Raw genomic sequence first — 18,290 nt, forward strand, 5'->3', positions numbered from 1 at the left:
TAAGAATTTTCATGAACTGGAAATAAAATAAGGACAGTGAAGTCCCATAGAAGTTCAGGGGAGGGCCGGAGAGATAGCATGGAGGTAGGGTATTTGCCTTGCATGCAGAATGATGGTGGTTCGAATCCCAGCATCTCAAATGGTTCCCTGAACCTGCCATAGCAATTTCTGAGTATAGAGCCAGGAGTAACCCCTGAGCGATGCCGGATGTGACACGAAAACCAAAATAAAAAAAAAAAAAAAAAAAGAAGAAGTTCAGGGGACTATACTGGGAGTAGAACACAGACCAGCTGATTTCAAGGCAAGTGCCTTACTCTTTAGGAAAGTTTCTAGGGTCAAACATTTCAAATGAAACTGTCTTTATGTCTCAGAAAACCTACACCTAGAGATAATAAAGTGGATATATGTACAAGGGGTATAAAACAGGGGACACATTTTGTATGTGGCCGATCCTGGTCAGATTCCAGGACCACAAATAGTCTTCAAGTAGTGCCAAAGGTCACTCATGAGCACAAAGACAGAAGCAGCTAGCCCCTGAGACTTCTCAGTACAGCCTCAAACCCTTTTACTTCCTCCATAAAAGTGATTTCTCTATAAGTTAGCCCTTAGTGAGATTAAAAAAAAACAAAACAAAATAAAAACCATAAGCAGCCTTCTCTAATGGGTACTGACCCATTATGCTAAGCTCAGACCAAACTAATACATTATTGCAAAGTCAGATTTTGGAATTGCAGAGAACTGACTGAGGCCTGATTGGCTGAGGAAGTGATCTTTCCCACACCCACATCCACTTCTCTGGGCTCAGGAAGGTTCCATGTGAGGCACACAAGGCAAAGAAATGAAGCCATTTGGAGTCACTGACATTAAGTTCATGGGTTTTGTTTTTCTTTTATAGTGGAGCTAGATGGGAGCCCAGGTGATATAGTAAATACAGTGTGTGGGGTCCTCCATATAGTCCCTAAGCACCACCAAAAGTGAACCCTGAGCTGACAGGTGTGTCTCCCTACAAAAGAAAAGGGGGCCAGCTCAATAGGCTCTGTGTGTGTGTGCTTTGCATGTAGGAGTCCCTGGTTGAATCCTTGACACCATATGGCCCCCTGACCACCACTAGGGAAAACCCCTGAGCACAGAGCTGGGAGTAGACCAGGAGCACTGACCAATGATTATTACTCAAAACCCTTTCCCTAATTGATTTTTGTTAAGTATGAAGAAACATGCCAGCTGTCCTGGAGCAAGAGGCAGAGATGGAGAAGCAAAAGAGAAATCACAGCAGAAAGAGCACTTGCCTTGTATGTGGCCAACATGGATTCAAATATCCAGTACCTTTTATGTCCCTCAAACCTTCCAGGAGTGGCCTCTGAGCACAGAGTCAGGATTAAGGGATTAAGCTCTGAGTACCACTGGGTGTAGGTTCCAAAAACCAACAACAACAACAACAAAAAACAAAAAAAAACATGCTTTGCTTTGCTTTGCTTTAGGATGTTCCTGGCTCCCACTGCCACACGGGTCTCATGCCTTTGGAGTGTAGGAGCTGACAAGGGGACCCCTTTACCTGGAGCAGCTGTCCCATAGCCATAGCCCTGGTTAGCGACAACAAAGGGCTCATTCACTGTGATCCAGAACTTGACCTTGTTCCCCAGCCGCTGGAAGAGCACATTGGCGTACTCTTTAAATCTCTGCACTATGGTCTCATTCTCCCAACCGCCAACATCCTGCAGCGCCTGGGGCAGGTCCCAGTGGTAAATGGTCACCTATAGAAAGTCAAGAGAGTAATTCTGTCAGTTTGCTCCCCCAGAAAGCTGAGGGCAGTGGATGCAGCAGCAAGCACATCTGCTGCTATAGCTGGGAAGGATGAAGCAGGGAAAGATGGAAGCATCATTAAAAGCTCCAGAAATACACACATGGGAATCCCAGAAGCATTTGGGTGAGTCTAATTCTTTTCTTTTTCTTTTTCTTTTTTTTTTTTTTTTTGGTTTTTTGGGTCATACGTGGCATCGCTCAGGGCTCGGGGACCATATGGGATGCCAGGATTTGAACCATCGACCTTCTGGATGCGAGGCAAATGCCTTACCTCCATGCTATCTCCCTGGCCCCGTGTGAGTCTAATTCTACCCACCCCTAGCTGAATGCCCATAGGAGAACACAATAAACATGGCGTGTTGGTGGCTGTTCTTCAATGAGTGCACAGAGACGGAAGGGTGATTCTTACTTCAGACGTTTGCGTTTTTGAGTTTAGTGAATTGTTAATGCAAAAACATACACTTGATGTTCTCTCTCATATGTGGTATTCAAAGATGTTGATTGTGGGAAAGCAACAAGTGACTAAAGGCAGCAGAACTGGAGAACTGGTCCAAAAATTGAGTTTGTGAGAAAGAAACTTTGACTGGAGGGGCCTCTGAGATACTTTGGGGCCTTAGGGTGGAGGGAAATGGATCTGCTAATGTAATGTTGTTTTGTTTTGATTTTGATTTTGGGGTCACAACAGTTTGTGCTCTAGGCTTACTCTTGGCTTTGTCCTAAGAGATCACTTCTGGTGGGCTTGAGGAACAAAATGGAGTACCAGGGATTGAACTGGGCTAGGCACATGCAAAGAAAGTCTTACCTGCTGTACTATCACTCCAGCCCCTGGATGTGGTGTTAGAAATATTGTAAATAATAGTACCTTAAATAAACAATTTTACATTATGGTCTTCAAATAATAAATGTAAATACTGTATTGGAGTGATAGTGAATACAATGAATATGGTGCTTGCTTCGTATGCTGCCAACTTGGATTTGATTCCAAGCATCCCATATTGTCCCTCAATTACTGCCAGAAGTAATTCCTGAGCACAGAGCTTAGATTAACCCCTGAGCACCACCAGGTGTGACCCAAAACTAAATAATAATAATAATATGTTAATTATGCTATTCTTGTAATATACATACTAATCAAAGGTAAGAAAGGAGAGGTTTGATGAGAAATATATAGAAACTTTCTGTACTATCTTTTCCATTTTTCTGTAAATCAAAAATTCTTTTGAAAAAATCAAGGTAATTTTTAAAAAGAAAAGTAAACTTGAAAGCAGCATTCTGAGTAGACAGTACATACATATGTCCCTGAGCAGCTGGTTTGCCCACATGCACTCAACCACAGCCTTAACCCCCTTCTTCACCTCTTACCCCCCCCCACCCAGCGAACCTGGGGCTGGATGTTGGCAGCCAGCAGCATGTCAATGAGCCGCTCATAATAGTTGAGTCCAGCTTCATTGATGTACTTGGTGGTTCCATCCGGGAGGATGCGAGTCCAGGAGACAGAGAAGCGATAGTGGGATACTGCCAGATTCTGCAGAGCCACCAGGTCCTCAGCAAGCTTGTGGTAACTGTCACAGGCCACATCTCCAGTATCATCATTCCCGACTCTTAGTGGTGTGTGAGAAAACGTGTCCCAAATACTGAGTCCTTTGCCATCGGCTCTCCACGCACCTTCAATCTCAAGAGGATAAGACACAACTCATAAAGTTCCCCAGACACACCAGCAGTTAAGTCCTGCCAGCAGTTAAGTCCCTGAGGCAGGGCCCTAAGTTGTCAACCTTTCCTGGGGAACCCTCCTTTGGCCTCTCACAGCTTCTGTGAGCACTGCTCTCTGCATACTGCTGGAGCACCTCTGCACTCCTCTCTAGCTCCCACTAACAGGCTGCTCCTCCTAAATGTGGAATATGAGGAAGCTGTGTTCTCTAGGAAGAGGCCCTTGAAGACTCCCCTTAGGTCTCCTCATTCCTTGCACAGAATTTTGGGACCCTTTGTTTCTGGGGTCACTGCAAGTAGGACACACGGCTGAGCACATATGTCAGTATATGGTCAGGGCCGCTGGTTCACACTTACCTGATAGGCAGCAGAAGCTGCACTCCAGAGAAAGCCTTTGGGGAAGTGTCCATAGAGAAAGTCATCCTCCTTGGGCTGTGGCATACCATTGTTGGTGATGACCTCGGTGTAGTACCTGGTGGAGGCTCTGGCGGTCCGAGGCCTGTTGGGGTTGTTGAAATCCACGTGGTACAGTCCAGACTTGATGGTGTAGCCATCGAGCCACTCAAAGCTGTCCATGAGAGACTGTGCCGAGTACCCGCGGATATCCACACCATCAAGCCTGTAGGCTGGAAATGTCCCAAAAGGAGCAGAGAATTTTATACCATTAGGGCAGGAATCCAAGAAGTGTGTCCAAGACAAGACAGGAAGCCTAAGCCATTGCCTATGAACATCACGATGGATGGGCCACACGCAGACAAGTTAGGTTCCATGTGGTGCCGGATTGAAACCAGGCTTCCAGCATGCAGAATTTGTGCTCAGTCCTTGAGCTCACTCTCTGTCCTTAGACTGACTTTCTATTTTTTTTTTTTTGCCAGCCCCAAGGCAAGTGTCATTGATTGATCCTAGCAAAATAAGATTCTTTTTGTAAAAGGGGTAAAGGAATGTGTTTCAAATGGGAGAGTCAGGGCTAGAGCAATAGTACAGCGGGTAGGGCTCTTGCCTTGCAAGAGACAGATCCAGATTCAATCTCCAGCATCCCAACAGTCCTCTGAGAATTGCCAGGAATGATTCCTGAGCATAGAGCCAGAATAATCCCTGAGCACCTGAAGTCTCATCCCTCCATTCTTCCTAGGTAACTTGACCTTACCTGCAAGACCCCGCCCATTTCCTGGGAGGGGTCTTGGACAAGGTAGATAAGGTATGAACCAGAGGGGATTAGGTCTCTTTTGGTCTTTTGCCAGCATGGAGGTCGAAGGGAAGATGGCTGAAAGGAGTTAAGATGCAGGGCTAGCTAAGAATGGCTGAATGCTTAAAAGGTGATGATATAGGCCACACATGTGGTGGATAGGGCATGAATAAAGTTGATGCTTCCTGAAGCCTGCCTGTGAGTGAGTTCAATACCTGTCGCTTTTCTGGACTCCAGACCCACCGGTTGATGGGGGATGAAGCCACGTGGGCATGGCCTAAGAATAAAGGCCTCCATCCTTCTCCATCCAGCTCCATCGCTAATTATTTAATTCCCTCGTTAATTTTTAATAATACAAGCACCACCAAGTGTGAACCCCAATCCCCCTCCCCACAGAACCCAAACCATATGGAAGCAACTCTATCTATTTTAGAAATAAAACTAGGGTGAAGAGACAGAAAATACAGCTTGCAGACATCTGGTCCATGTTTTTTTGTTTTTGGGCCACACCCAGTGACAGTCAGGGGTTACTCCTGGCTATGCGCTCAGAAGTCGCTCCTGGCTTGGAGGACCATATGGGACACCGGGGGATCGAACTGCGGTCCATCCTAGGCTAGCGCTGGCAAGGCAGAACCTTATCTCTAGCGCCACCACTCCGGCCCCTGGTCCATGTTTGATCCTTGTCATTGCATATATTCCCCTGGCATTGCCAGGAGTAATCTGTGAGTACCACCACATGGCATCCAAATGGGGGGGGGGCGTGGAGAAGTCAAACTACTGAGTCTGAGTAGATAGTATGTGCAGTTGGTAAGGTGCATACCTCACACAGTTAATCCTGGTTCAATCCCAGGCACTTCAAGCATTTCAGGAGTAAACCCTGAGCACCACCAGTGTGATTCAAAAACAGAAACAAAAGTGAAACACAGACCTAGAGAGAAAGTACTGGGATCAAGGCATATGCTTTACATGTATCTGATCCTGGTTGGGCCCCCTGCATCACATGGTCCTCAAAGTATTACCTAATGCAACCCTGGAGACTACTGGAACATTACCATCATGCTCCAGGCACCCCCAGAACCACAGGGAGCAAGGGACATTACAATCTTAGGTCCTTACATTGAAAAACCAGCAAGATTGGCAGGGCATTGTCAACAGGGACTCCTGAGCCTCCAGAGTTTTTTCTAGGAGACTCTCCCCCAGTAAAAATAATTAAAAATCTCAAATAAAAATAAACTTAGAAATGTGTATTAAGGGATCCAGAGAGATAGTACAGCAGTAGGGCAAGTGCATTTACATTTTATAAATTGTACAAGTGCATTGTACATTTCTGATCCAACTCTCACCCTCGGCACACCAAATGGTCCACTGAGCCCTGGCAGGACTGATCCCTGAGTGCAGAGCTAGAAGGAATCCCTGAGCACAGCCAAGTGGCAAAAAGAAAACAAAAAGAAATGTAAACTAAAGTAGAGTTTCTTGCTTTTGAATCCACCAAAATATAAGCTCCCTATTTGGGGAGAAGCTCACATGCTAAAACACCTAAAAAAGAGCTCATAAACACCTAAAACAGTTACTAAATAATAATGAGTGTAAATATCTCAGGGCCCTGGATGACTCAGGGACTCAATACACCTGTCTAGCAAGTGTGAGACCAAGAGTTTGATGCCTGCACCAGGCAATGTCCCGTCTCTGCTATCTCAGATCCCTGACAATACAATTGTGTGTGATCTCTGGCACACAGTCAGCTGTGTGAATGAAAGTAACACAACTGGGGCCGGCGAGGTGGCGCTAGAGGTAAGGTGTCTGCCTTGCAAGCGCTAGCCAAGGATCAGGACCGAGGTTCGATTCCCCGGCGTCCCATATGGTCCCCCCAAGCCAGGGGCAATTTCTGAGCACTTAGCCAGGAGTAACCCCTGAGCATCAAACGGGTGTGGCCGAAAAACAAACAAAAAAAGAAAGTAACACAACTAAAGTGTGCGCCCAGCAAGTGAGTCAATGAAAGGGCCTTAAAATGCATTGACCCTCAGCCCTGTGGTTGTGGAGACTTCCACAGTGGAACACTGTGGCAGCACTGGGAGGGGATGCTCTAGGAAGAAGTGAGGACTCTAGGGGTAGGAGGCTGGCCCTCAGTGGGCACATAGGTGAGCATGGTAGCCACCAAGGGAAAGTATCTCAAGTCAAAGATCACAGTCCCTGGTGAGCACATGTGCAAGTATCACAGTAAAGTGTCATTACTACGGGAGCTCCATTTCCAGTTTTTTGAGGAATCTCCGTATTGTTTTCCATAAAGGCTGGACTAGACGGCATTCCACCAGTGGTGAATGAGAGTTCCTTTCTCCCTACATCCATGCCAGCACTGATTGTTCTTTGTGATGTGTGCCAGTTTCTGTGGAATGAGATGCTACCTCATTGTTGTTTTGACTGAGCTCTCATATGATCCAACTATACCACTCCTAGGGATATACCCGAGGAACACAAAAACACAATACAAAAATGTCTTCTGTACACCTATATTCATTGCAGCTCTATTTACAATAGCCAGAATCTGGAAACAACCCAGGTGCTCGGCAACAGATGAGTGACTAAAGAAACTCTGGTTCATATACACAATGAAATACGATGCAGCCGTCAGAAAAAATTAAGTCATGAAATTTTCCTATATATGATGGACATGGAAACTGTTATGCTGAGTGAAATAAGTCAAAAGGAGAATGGTTTCACTCATCTATGGGATTTAAGAAAAAAATAAAAGACATTATTGTGATAATACCCAGAGACAATAGAGCTGAGGACTGGAAGGACCAGCCCAGGGTATGAAGCTTACTACAAAGTGAGTGCAGTTAGAGAAATAACTACACTGACAACTATCATGACAATGGTAGTGAGTGAGAGAAATAGAATTCCTGTCTTGAAGACAGTTAGGGGGTCAAGGAGGAGGGAGATGAGGCCATTGATGGTGGGAAGATTATACTGGTGAAGGGGAGTGCACTAAACCCAACTACAAGCATGTTTGTAACCATGGTGCGTAAATAAAGATATTAATGAACAAAACAAAAATAGGCAAGAACCTTTAGGCAAGAACCATCACCAAGAGCAGGGAAGAGGCAAGGAGACAGCAGGTAGGCTCAGATATGCTTTGCCAAATGATTCCAGACTCTGGGCAGCAATGATGTGATGGGGGCCCGAAAGACCAAACCCCCACTTACCTTTCAAAGCTTCGTTGATGTAAGTCTTATGGTAAAACGTCCTGTCGGTATCCTGCACTTTGGAGTCCGTCAGTCCCAGGCCATTCTCGGTGATGTACACGGGCACATCCCCATATTCCTCCCGGATCCAGTTGAGAATTCGGCGCAGCCCCCAGGCAGCTGCACGGTCCCTGGCTGTTTGGGGCCAAGAGGAATCTTCCTCTGTGCGCACCTCGGGGTCGTCCTCGTAGGAGGGTGGCTTCAGCCGGGGTGTGCGGTACCCCACGAGTTTCGTGGAGTAGGTGTTGAGGCAGAACACATCTGCTGTGCCTCTGATATCCCTCTTCTCGGCCTCTGTGAAGCTGGGCAGGCGGGAGGCGGCCAGGCCCTGCAGTTCACTCCTGTTACCCAAATTCCACTTCATGGCATCGGGGTAGTCTCCGTTTAGGAAGATGGGGTGAGCGAACCAGCCCAAAGAGAACTGCAGCATCCGCTCAGCAGCCTCCACATCCCTGGGGACCTCTGGGGATTTGGGCTCTGCCCAGTGGGCACTGAGGCCCAGAGATATGACCCCATTCTGTGCCCTCCGGTATTTCTCATCATAAGTGTGATACACCCTGGCATGGGCTTTGATGATGGCATGGCCAATCTTGTATGGAGCCCAACCGGGGTCCTTCACATTTGGGGGGAAAACCCCTGCTCCATAACCTAGCAAGGCCTGGCTGCTGGGGTCATTGAAGGTCATCCAGAACTTCACTCTGTCCCCAAAGGTCTGGAAACAAAAGTCAGCATAGCTGTTAAACAGATCAATCATGGCAGGATTCTCCCAGCCTCCAATGTCCTGCAGGGCCTGGGGAAGGTCCCAGTGGTACAGGGTCACCATGGGAGAGATGTTGCTGGCCACCAAGCCATCGATGAGTCTGTTGTAGTAATCCACCCCAGCCTTGTTCATGGAGCTGTTTCTTCCGTTGGGGAAAAGGCGAGGCCAGGAAAGGGAGAAACGATAGGACGTCACCTTCAGAGCTCGCAGCAGGCTCAGGTCAGCTTCCAGCTGATGGTAGCTGTCACACGCCACATCTCCAGTGGCATTGCCTTTTACTTGGCTGGATGGCAAGTGCGTGTAGGTGTCCCAGATGCTGGGGCCCTTGCCATCAGCATCCCAGGCACCTTCAATCTGGTAGGCAGAGGAAGAGGCACCCCACAGGAAGCCATCCCGGAATGTGCCATGGTAGAAGAGGTCTCTTTCGAATTTGGGCTGGTTGGAGAACTTTGCCCAGACTGATTTGATCTTGGATGATACCTGGGATTGGAATGTGAAGGCTCTGCGTTTTTGGGGGACATTTGCTGGAGTGAGTGGTGGCAGTCTTTTGTTCACATCAGTGGGGAAACTGTTCTTTTTGATGATGCTCATGAAAAAGGAGGCAGATTTCCTGGGAGTCCTTGGCCTATTGCTATCTGTGAAGTTGACATAATACAGCCCAAATCTCTGGCTGTAACCAGAGGGCCCTTCAAAGCCATCGATGAGGGAACGAGCAATGTAAGATTGAACATCCACTGAGTCCTCCTTGATGGCTATGGGGAGAGACCAAAAAAAATTGCTGGAGCAATAGTACAGTAGGTAGAGCATTTGCTTAGCACACAAGTAACCAGGGATTGATTCCTGGCATCCTACGTGGTTTTCCAGGAGTAATTCCTGAGTAGAATCAGGAGTAACTTTTGACTAATGCTGGATGTGGTCCCAAAGCAAAACAACAACAAAATTCCAAAATCCAAACAAACAAAGAAGGCTTGTGATAAGGAGTTGGCTCAAAAGCACATACTTTGCAAGGAGGAGCTTTGGGGGTGATCCTTGAAACCTGGCACTGAAGAATTTGTGGGGAACAGTAACCAAGCCCTACACCAGGAGTATTCCTTGAGCACTGCTGCTTGTAGCTCTAAAAATAACTGAAATTATGCTAAACTTTCTCAGATTTTTTTTAATATGGAACACTTCACAAATTTGCATGTTATCCTTGTGCAGGGGCCTTGCTAATCTCTGTATTGTTCCAATTTTAGTATATGTGCTGCCGAAGCGAACACATGATGTTGTTTTAAATTTTTTTTGGGGGGGGGTCAGAGGTTACTTCTGGCTCTATGCTCAGAAATCACTCCTGGCAGGCTCGGGGGACCATATAGGATGCCGGGATTTGAACCACTGACCTTCTGCATGAAAGGCAAACACCTTACCTCCATGTTATCTCTCCTGGCCCCAGATGTTGCTTTTAATAAGCCTTCTTTTGGTGAGACTGGAGAAATAGTGCAGGGCTTAAGGTGCTTGCTTTGGAAATAGCTAAACCTAGTTTAATCCTGGCACCACATAGGGTCCCCTGAGTATCACCAAGAGTGATCCCTAAGCACAAGGCCAGGTGTAACCCCTGAGCATAGCTGAGTGTGCCCCCAAAACTAAAATAAATAAAAAGCTTTCTTCTTGACATAAAAGTTCAGAGGTGACTTGGACTTTCCCCCAAATATGATCCTTTTTCTCCTCAGAATTAATAATCTACAAGACCCTCACAAAATTTCAGACCACATCTATGGACCTAAATCCTTACCTCCCAAATATCCCTGCCTGACTTAAAATAATGAATAGAAAGAATGTGACCCTTATGCCAGTTTGGGGACTCCTTAGTTTTTGTTCCAGTGCTCATGGGGCTACTTCAGTGCAGTGCACTGGGATCTCTCCTGGTTGTACTCATGAAACAATGGCAAGCTGGGGATTGAACCCAGGCCTCCTGAAAGAAAATCATGTGCTCCAGCCTTCTGAACTATCTCTCTGAGTTCTTATCTCCTTGGTTTTACTTTATTTTGTATTTTTGGGGGGGAACACAGGGGATTCTCAAGTTTCTAGCTCTGCACTCAGATATATATGTATATATATATGTTTTTGGGCCACACCCGACAGTGCTCAGGGGTTACTCCTGGCTATCTGCTCAGAAATCGATCCTGGCAGGCACGGGGGACCAAATGGGATACCGGGATTTAAACCAACCACCTTAGGTCCTGGATTGGCTGCTTGCAAGGCAAACACCACTGTGCTATCTCTCCGGCCCCTGCACTCAGATTTTATTCATGGTGCTCAGGGTACCATATGGAATGCTGGGATTGAACCTGGGCAGCCACATGCAAGGCAAGTGTCCTACTCTGCTGTACTATCTTTCCAGCCCTGCTGAACTATTTTCAGAAATATATTAATCAGATCATCTTTCACTATATTTTTGCTGTCCCTCATATACATTTATCAATGTTGACAACAAATGATCACGTATACTATGTTTTTAAAATTTTGAAAAGGAGGGGCCAGAGAGATAGCATGGAGGTAAGGCATTTACCGTGCATGCAGAAGGACAGTGGTTCAAATCCTGGCATCCCATATGGTCCCCCGAGCCTGCCTGCCAGGAACGATTTCTGAACATAGAGCCAAGAGTAACTCCTGAGCGCTGCTCAGGTGTGACCAAAAAACAAAAAGAAAGAAAGAAAGAAAGAAAGAAAGAAAGAAAGAAAGAAAGAAAGAAAGAAAGAAAGAAAGAAAGAAAGAAAGAAAGAAAGAAAGAAAGAAAGAAAGAAAGAAAGAAAGAAAGAAAGATAGAAAGAAAGAAAGAAAGAAAGAAAGGAAGGAAGGAAGGAAGAAAGGAAGAAAGAAAGAAAGAAAGAAAGAAAAGAAAGAAAGAAAGAAAGAAAGAAAGAAAGAAAAGAAAGAAAGAAAGGAGAAAGAAAGAAGAAAAGGAGCAAAAAGTCTAAGAAATGTGGGTTTTTTTTTGGGGGGGGTGGTTTTGGGCCACACCCGGCGGTGCTCAGGGGTTACTCCTGGCTGTCTGCTCAGAAATAGCTCCTGGCAGGCACGGGGGACTATATGGGACACCGGGATTCGAACCAACCACCTTAGGTCCTGGATCGGCTGCTTGCAAGGCAAACGCCGCTTTGCTATCTCTCCGGGCCCTAAGAAATGTTTTTACTTTGATGTTATGGTCACCTACCCTCCCCTACCAACTCCTGCAAAATAAAATACATATATGCTCGGATTCTAAAGTCCAGGACCAATAAACACATGTGTTGTTTGGAAAGAGCTTAACAGATGTAGCATTGTTATGAATATCAAGAGCAGATCATCCTGTCCTGTATGAACTGGGTGCACCCTCATCCAGTGATAAGCATCCTTAGAATAAATGAGAGGGTCCTGAGCAATAGAACAGTGGATAGGGCATTTGCCTAGCAAGTGGCCTACTCAGTACCGACCTGCATTCGATTCCCAGTATCCCATATGGTCTCCTGAACCTGACAAGATCTATTTCTGAGCACAGAGCCAGGAAAACTCCTGAGCATCACTGGTGTGGCCCAGAAAAAAAAAAATAAATGAGAGAGGGGGTCCAGAGCAATATCACAGCAGGTAGGGCATTTGCCTCACACATGGTCAACTGGGATTCAATCCTTAGCCTCCCATATTATCCTCTGAGCACTGAGAACAAGGGACAGTCAGGGTATAAGAATTCAGAAATGGGGCCAGAGATAGCACAGTGAGAAGGGCATTTGCTTTGCATATGGCTAACCCAGATTCAATCCTTATCATCCCATATGGCCCCATGAACATTGCCAGGAGTAATTCCTGAGTACAGAGCCATGCATAAGTAAAACTGACCATTGATCAGTGTGGCCCAAAACTAAAGCAAACAAAAATGAACTCAGGAGCAAAAATTTGAGGCTTTGTTGGGAGTATGTTAGAGAGGCAGATGTAAAGAACTTATTATAGTTCCATTACTGTTACTTTTTTGGTTTAATTTTCTTAATGCACTATCTTTGCCCCATTACACAAAACTATGAACTTGTTAAAGTACCATCCATCTCCCTAACAGCACTTACCCTTGAGCACTTCATTGATATATTGATTGAAGTAGTCTATTCTCCTAGAGTCATCAAGGAGATCTTCACCTTCTCCTGTGGGCATGCCATTCTCAGTCAGGTAGATGGGAACTTTTCCTTTTGTGTATTCCAAGGATACAAAACGCAACAGTCTCCTTATACCCCAGGGAACCACATGAATCCAAGAAGATGAGGTTTGGGGCCAGGCAGGGTCTACATGCTGGGAGAAGCCTCCAATGGTATCATAGCTGGGGACACAGCTATATTCTGGGGCATTTCTGATGAGGTGGGATGTGTAATGGGACAAGCCAAGAAAATCAGCAGAGCCTTTCAAAAGCTGCTTCTCTTCCTCAGTGAATTCAGGGAGCTGGGCAACAGGATGGAGGCACCGCTGATTCATCTGCTGGATCTGGGCCTTCAGAGCAGGTGGGTAATCTCCATCCACAAAGATGGGGTGTGCAAACCAGCCCAGCATAAAGTGCAAGAATCTCTCAGAAGCTCGCAGGTCCTCAGATCTATCTGGGGACAAGGGTTCGGCCCAGTCTGAGTTCAGCACTATGCCCACTTGCCCTTGCTGCTGTGGACGATAGTACAGGTTGTAGTGGTGCCATGCTCTGGCGTGGGCCTTAAGGACCAAGTGAGTCACCTTGTGAAGAAGAAAGAGAAAGATATAGGGCTTAGTAATCACAATAATGCTGGCAATGGCAACAACAGCACCAACAAGGCAATGGTCAGTAGCATTAATGCCAACCAATGCCAGTCAGCACAAGTGTCAGTAATGTCCATGAGTCAACGATAGTAGCAAAAAAATTAGCATGGTACTAGCAAAGCCAACAGCAAGGACAGTGCTTCTGCCAGTCATGATTTAGCATTAATGTCAGAAACTTCAGAAATATTAACAACATTATGAACAAATCAATATCACCACCTTCAACCCAGTCAACAACTTCATGGTAATGTTTCATCAACAACTGTGACAACAACTGCATTAACAACCAACTTGTATCCAGTACCTACAGCTTAATAAGTTCCCTATGGAAATTGTACAATCTCAGATTATATTATTATTATTATAACACAGGTGCCACACTGTACAGAGAGGTGTAACACCCAGACAATATGACGCCAAGCCTTTACTGTCATCCACAATGCTATTTGGCCTTTATCTTAAGAGATTAAGAAGGATTATTTTAGCCTCTTGCCACTGAATGAAATTCAGGAAGACAAAATGTATCTAGGAATCTCTTTGGAGACTTAATTTATGGCCTCCCACAAGTCAATGGCTTTCCTTGGAGGAGAACCACAGGAATATCACAAATCTAGATGTAAAGCTCGTGTATGACCAATAGCCCAGTAAACTCAGTGTTCTCTCCCAACTTTAGCTTCCTTAGCTGCAAGAAATGGTCGTTATGGGGCCGGAGAGATAGCATGGAGGTAGGGCATTTGCTTTATATGCAGAAGGACAATGGTTCAAATCCCGGCATCCCATATAGTCCACTGAACCTGCCAGGAGCAATTTCTGAGCGTAGAGGCAGGAGTAACCCCTGAGCGCTGCTGGGTGTGGCCAGCCCCCCAAAAAGAAATGGTCATTATGAGCCCAGACGAGGCTGAGGGGAGAGGGTATATTAAAGCTATGATCAGAAATGGCATGTAGGAGAGAGCTTGAGGCCTCTTAGTTCCCCTTTCTTTTTAACATCTAATATGATGACATTAACTTCTGAGGATTCTCATGTCAAACTATGCCTAAGAAAGCAAAGCTTCTCACTGTATCTCCTGTTCAAAATATTTGTCCTAAACTTTAAGAGCAAAGTGCACTCCATTCCTAAAGGTAGAAATGATTTCTTCCTAAATTCATTGAGATCAGGTAGAGGGTTTAATGGAACATGAGGCAGTCATCATAAAAAAGGATATGCGCTAATAGAAAAATGGCCCACCTCTACTACTAAGCCCCAAAAGAAAATAATGGCCTCTGATTCTTCCCAGACAGTCTGGTACTGACTGACAACTCTGGGGCCTTCTCAAAATTGAGGCAGACAGATTCCCCTTTTAGCCTGAAGGCACAACAGCTGTAGCCACACCTGACATCCTCTGATAGAAATAGCCCAGCTCCACAACCATATCAGACTGCCAAGGCACCAAATTTGTTTCAGATCTATAGATCCTGGACACCTCAGAATTTTATAATAGCCCAGTAGGAACACTGGAAATCAGATGGGCAAGTTGATTAGAAGAGCACCAAACTCAATGAACTTGAATAGTAACACAGAAGACACAGCTAGCACCAGCCATCATATTCCATTAAATCCTTAGACAATGACTTTAGGAATACCATTGAGAGATAAAACAATTATTACAAATTGATCCTTATTTATCTAATTGTTGATAATTCTATTTACCTATGTGTTATAGCAAATAATAAGATAACAGTAAGAAAGAAAAAACCCTTCCTACTCTTCAAATGTTTTTTTTTTTTTTTTAATCCGTGAGCTATAAGGAAAAGTACCTTAAAGGAGGCCACTCCTGGGTCCGAGATGCCTGGTGGGTGTTGCCCGGTGCCATAGCCTGCATAGCTTATCACCCACGGCTCATGGAAGGTCACCCACAGCTTCACCCGGTCCCCAAATGCGGAGAAGCAGAAGTCAGCGTAGTCCAGGAAGGCATCCACTACATTCTCATTCTGCCATCCGCCGATCTCCTGCAAGGCCTGCGGCAGGTCCCAGTGGAAAAGTGTGAGCATGGGTTCCACGTTCGAGGCCAGCAGGTTGTCGATCAGCTTATTGTAGTAGGAGAGGCCTTTTGGGCAGGGGTGTTGCCTGTGCCCAGTGGGGAAGATGCGAGACCAGGAGATGGAGAATTTGTACACCTGTACCTGGAGGCCACGGAGCAGGGCCACATCAGCATCCACTTTGTGGTAACTGTTGCTAGCCACCTCTGGTGTGGCGTGGCCCTCAACAGCATTTTGGGAAACCCAGTGGTCCCAGATGCTTGGTCCTCTGCCATCCTCGGCCCAACCTCCTTCCACATTGAAGGCTCCTGTGGAGACGCCCCAGAGGAAGCCCTGAGGAAAAACATCCCTCAGGAAAGCATCCCTCTGGGCCCTGGACTGGTTTGCAAATGCTTCCCAGACACTCCGATAGGCTGAGTAGGCGGTGGAAACATCTGCTGCCGTCTCAAAGTCATGTTCCAGGGGTGTCTGAAGGCTCAGGCTGTCTGTCAGAGAACAAGACCTGCAGTGGATTCAGGTGACAGGAAGGGATGCAGTGAGTAAGGACTGAGTTATAAATATCCCCAGGATGACAGGAGTGGTGAGGTGTCCAATGAGCAAAGATTCCCCAAGTGCTTAGGAGGAAAGCCATATGTAGAAGGTCAGGGTAGATGGCGAAAGGATGAAAGGATGATGGTTCCTCTTTCTTAGATGAGTTATTGTGGCTGCCTGAACAGAAACATGGTCCACACTGTTGTTTCCTCTGGTAGCTCACCCTTGAGTGCACTCTTCAGTTCTGGAGCTGTACTTTGTTCTTATAACTTATTGTTTGCAAAAACAGGTTAATCAAAGTGACAACTTCTGTTTATGTAGCCTCTGTTCTGTACTGGCTCTGGTGATAGAATGAGTGTGCAAACAAATAAAAATAAGGGGAGATGTGGCTCAGTGGCAGAGCACATGCCTCCCGTGGAGGGGGCCCTGGGTTTGATTCTTGGTAACGCGCACACACACACATACACACACACACACACACACACACACACACACACACACACACACACACACACACAAACCACACATAAAAAGTTGGAATCAGGGATTGGAGAGATAGCACAGCGATAGGGCGTTTGTGCAGCCGATTCAGGACAGACGGTGGTTCAAATCCCGGCATCTCATAAGGTCCCTTGTGCCTGCCAGGAGCGATTTCTGAGCACAGAGCCATGAATAAACCCTGAGACTTACTGGGTGTGACCAAAAAAAAAACAAACAAAAAAGTTGGAATCTATGTATTTGATCTTATTTACCGGGCCACACCCGTTTGATGCTCAGGGGTTGCTCCTGGCTAAGTGCTCAGAAATTGCCCCTGGCTTGGGGGACCATATGAGACACCAGGGGATCAAACTGAGGTCCTTCCTTGGCTAGTGCTTGCAAGGCAGACACCTTACCTCTAGTGCCACCTCGCCGGCCCCTATTTACCGTATCTTTTATACCACACTTTCCCGTCCATAAAGTGCGTCTTATGGAGTGAATGCTACCTGGAGCTAAAGCCTGAGTGCAGGAGAGGAGAGTATCTAAAAGTTATGTGCATCTTATAGAATGAAAAATATAGTAATTTTTATATTAGAATTATGAGGTAGGTTCTGCAAGGACAATACCTTTCCTGTACTGAGGAGGAAAATGGGACTTAAAGAATTAAATAAAGCCTGAAAATGTAAGGTGCTTGTCTTGTATGTGGTAGACTCAGGTTTGATCCCTGGCATCTCATGTGACCTCCTGAGTTCTGCCAGCAATGAATCCCTGAGTGTAGAGTCAGGAGTAAACCCTGAGCACAACTGGCTGTGGACCCAAATAAACAAAAATCAACTGGTGGAAATGACAGGGGACCCTACAGAGGGACCTCCCTAGTATGGAAAATAGCATGGGCCTTCCCGTACTAAGCAGTTCCTATTTTAGGGTGCATTAGCACATGCAATTTCACTACAACAGAGGAGAGGAAGGAGAACTTGGAGCTGTGGCTTGCCCCAAATACATACACGATGTGGAGCTCAATTAAAAGGCAGAAGTTCAAATCACATTGCTGTTACTTGTGAGTAGAGGTATGAATTTAGTGAGCTTCAGGGAGGCTGCACACAAGTGAGAACTTGGAAAAACTTGAGGCTCAGTGCTATCCAGTGGGAGTCAGGTTCCCACTCTGAGCCTTCATCTCTTCTCTAGGATGGTCCAAAATATAAGAACAGTCCAAGAGGTAGCAGACAACAGACTTGTGCTATCACACATGAAAAGACAGAGCATTGTGAAATTATCAATTATGGATAATTCAGGGGAAAACCTATCATTACCTTTCTGAGAAACTTGAGGAACATCTCAAGAATGTATTCATATCACATCCAATGATTTTCACTTGATCTTCACTGATGGCTGCCAAAGAAGAAATTTAGTTATACTCTAGCTGAAGTCCAACCAACCACATGCATGCCTACAATCAGCAGTTTTCCTTACTTAGAAAACACACCCTAACTGGGGGCCAGAGAGATAGCATGGAGGTAGGGTGTTTGCCTTGCACGCAGAAGGATGGTGGTTTGACTCCTGGCATTTCATATGGTCCCCCGAGCCTGCTAGGAGCGATTTCTGAGTGTAGAGCCAGAAGGAACCCCTGAGCGCTGCCTGGTGTGACCCAAAAACCAAAAAAAGAAGAAACAAAAGAAAAATGCTAGCACTAGAAATTTTCTTAAAGTTAAATAAATTATATATAAATATATATAAATTATATATAAATAATTATATATAAACATAAGACTAAAATGCTACAAAGATAGTA

General features: G+C 45.7%; 1 protein-coding gene and 1 non-coding gene across 2 annotated transcripts in view; both read right to left on the reverse strand.

The window, feature by feature from the left end:
- LCT (lactase) overlaps window positions 1-18,290 on the reverse strand; it is a 70,122-nt gene that overhangs the window by 21,338 nt on the left and 30,494 nt on the right. The window contains exons 6-13 of the mRNA XM_049773582.1: window positions 17,812-17,890; window positions 17,730-17,732; window positions 15,272-15,995; window positions 12,769-13,414; window positions 7,897-9,447; window positions 3,865-4,133; window positions 3,182-3,472; window positions 1,553-1,751 (exon numbers count right to left, since the gene is read on the reverse strand). Of these exons, the coding sequence (XP_049629539.1) occupies window positions 1,553-1,751; window positions 3,182-3,472; window positions 3,865-4,133; window positions 7,897-9,447; window positions 12,769-13,414; window positions 15,272-15,995; window positions 17,730-17,732; window positions 17,812-17,890 (3,762 nt within the window). The remainder of the gene's footprint in view (window positions 1-1,552; window positions 1,752-3,181; window positions 3,473-3,864; window positions 4,134-7,896; window positions 9,448-12,768; window positions 13,415-15,271; window positions 15,996-17,729; window positions 17,733-17,811; window positions 17,891-18,290) is intronic.
- LOC126009740 (U6 spliceosomal RNA) lies at window positions 9,851-9,954 on the reverse strand. The gene has a single exon (XR_007495954.1). It is a non-coding gene; the product is annotated as a U6 spliceosomal RNA (small nuclear RNA).

Source organism: Suncus etruscus, chromosome 5 (genome assembly GCF_024139225.1).
Source record: "Suncus etruscus isolate mSunEtr1 chromosome 5, mSunEtr1.pri.cur, whole genome shotgun sequence".
NCBI lineage: Eukaryota > Metazoa > Chordata > Mammalia > Eulipotyphla > Soricidae > Suncus > Suncus etruscus.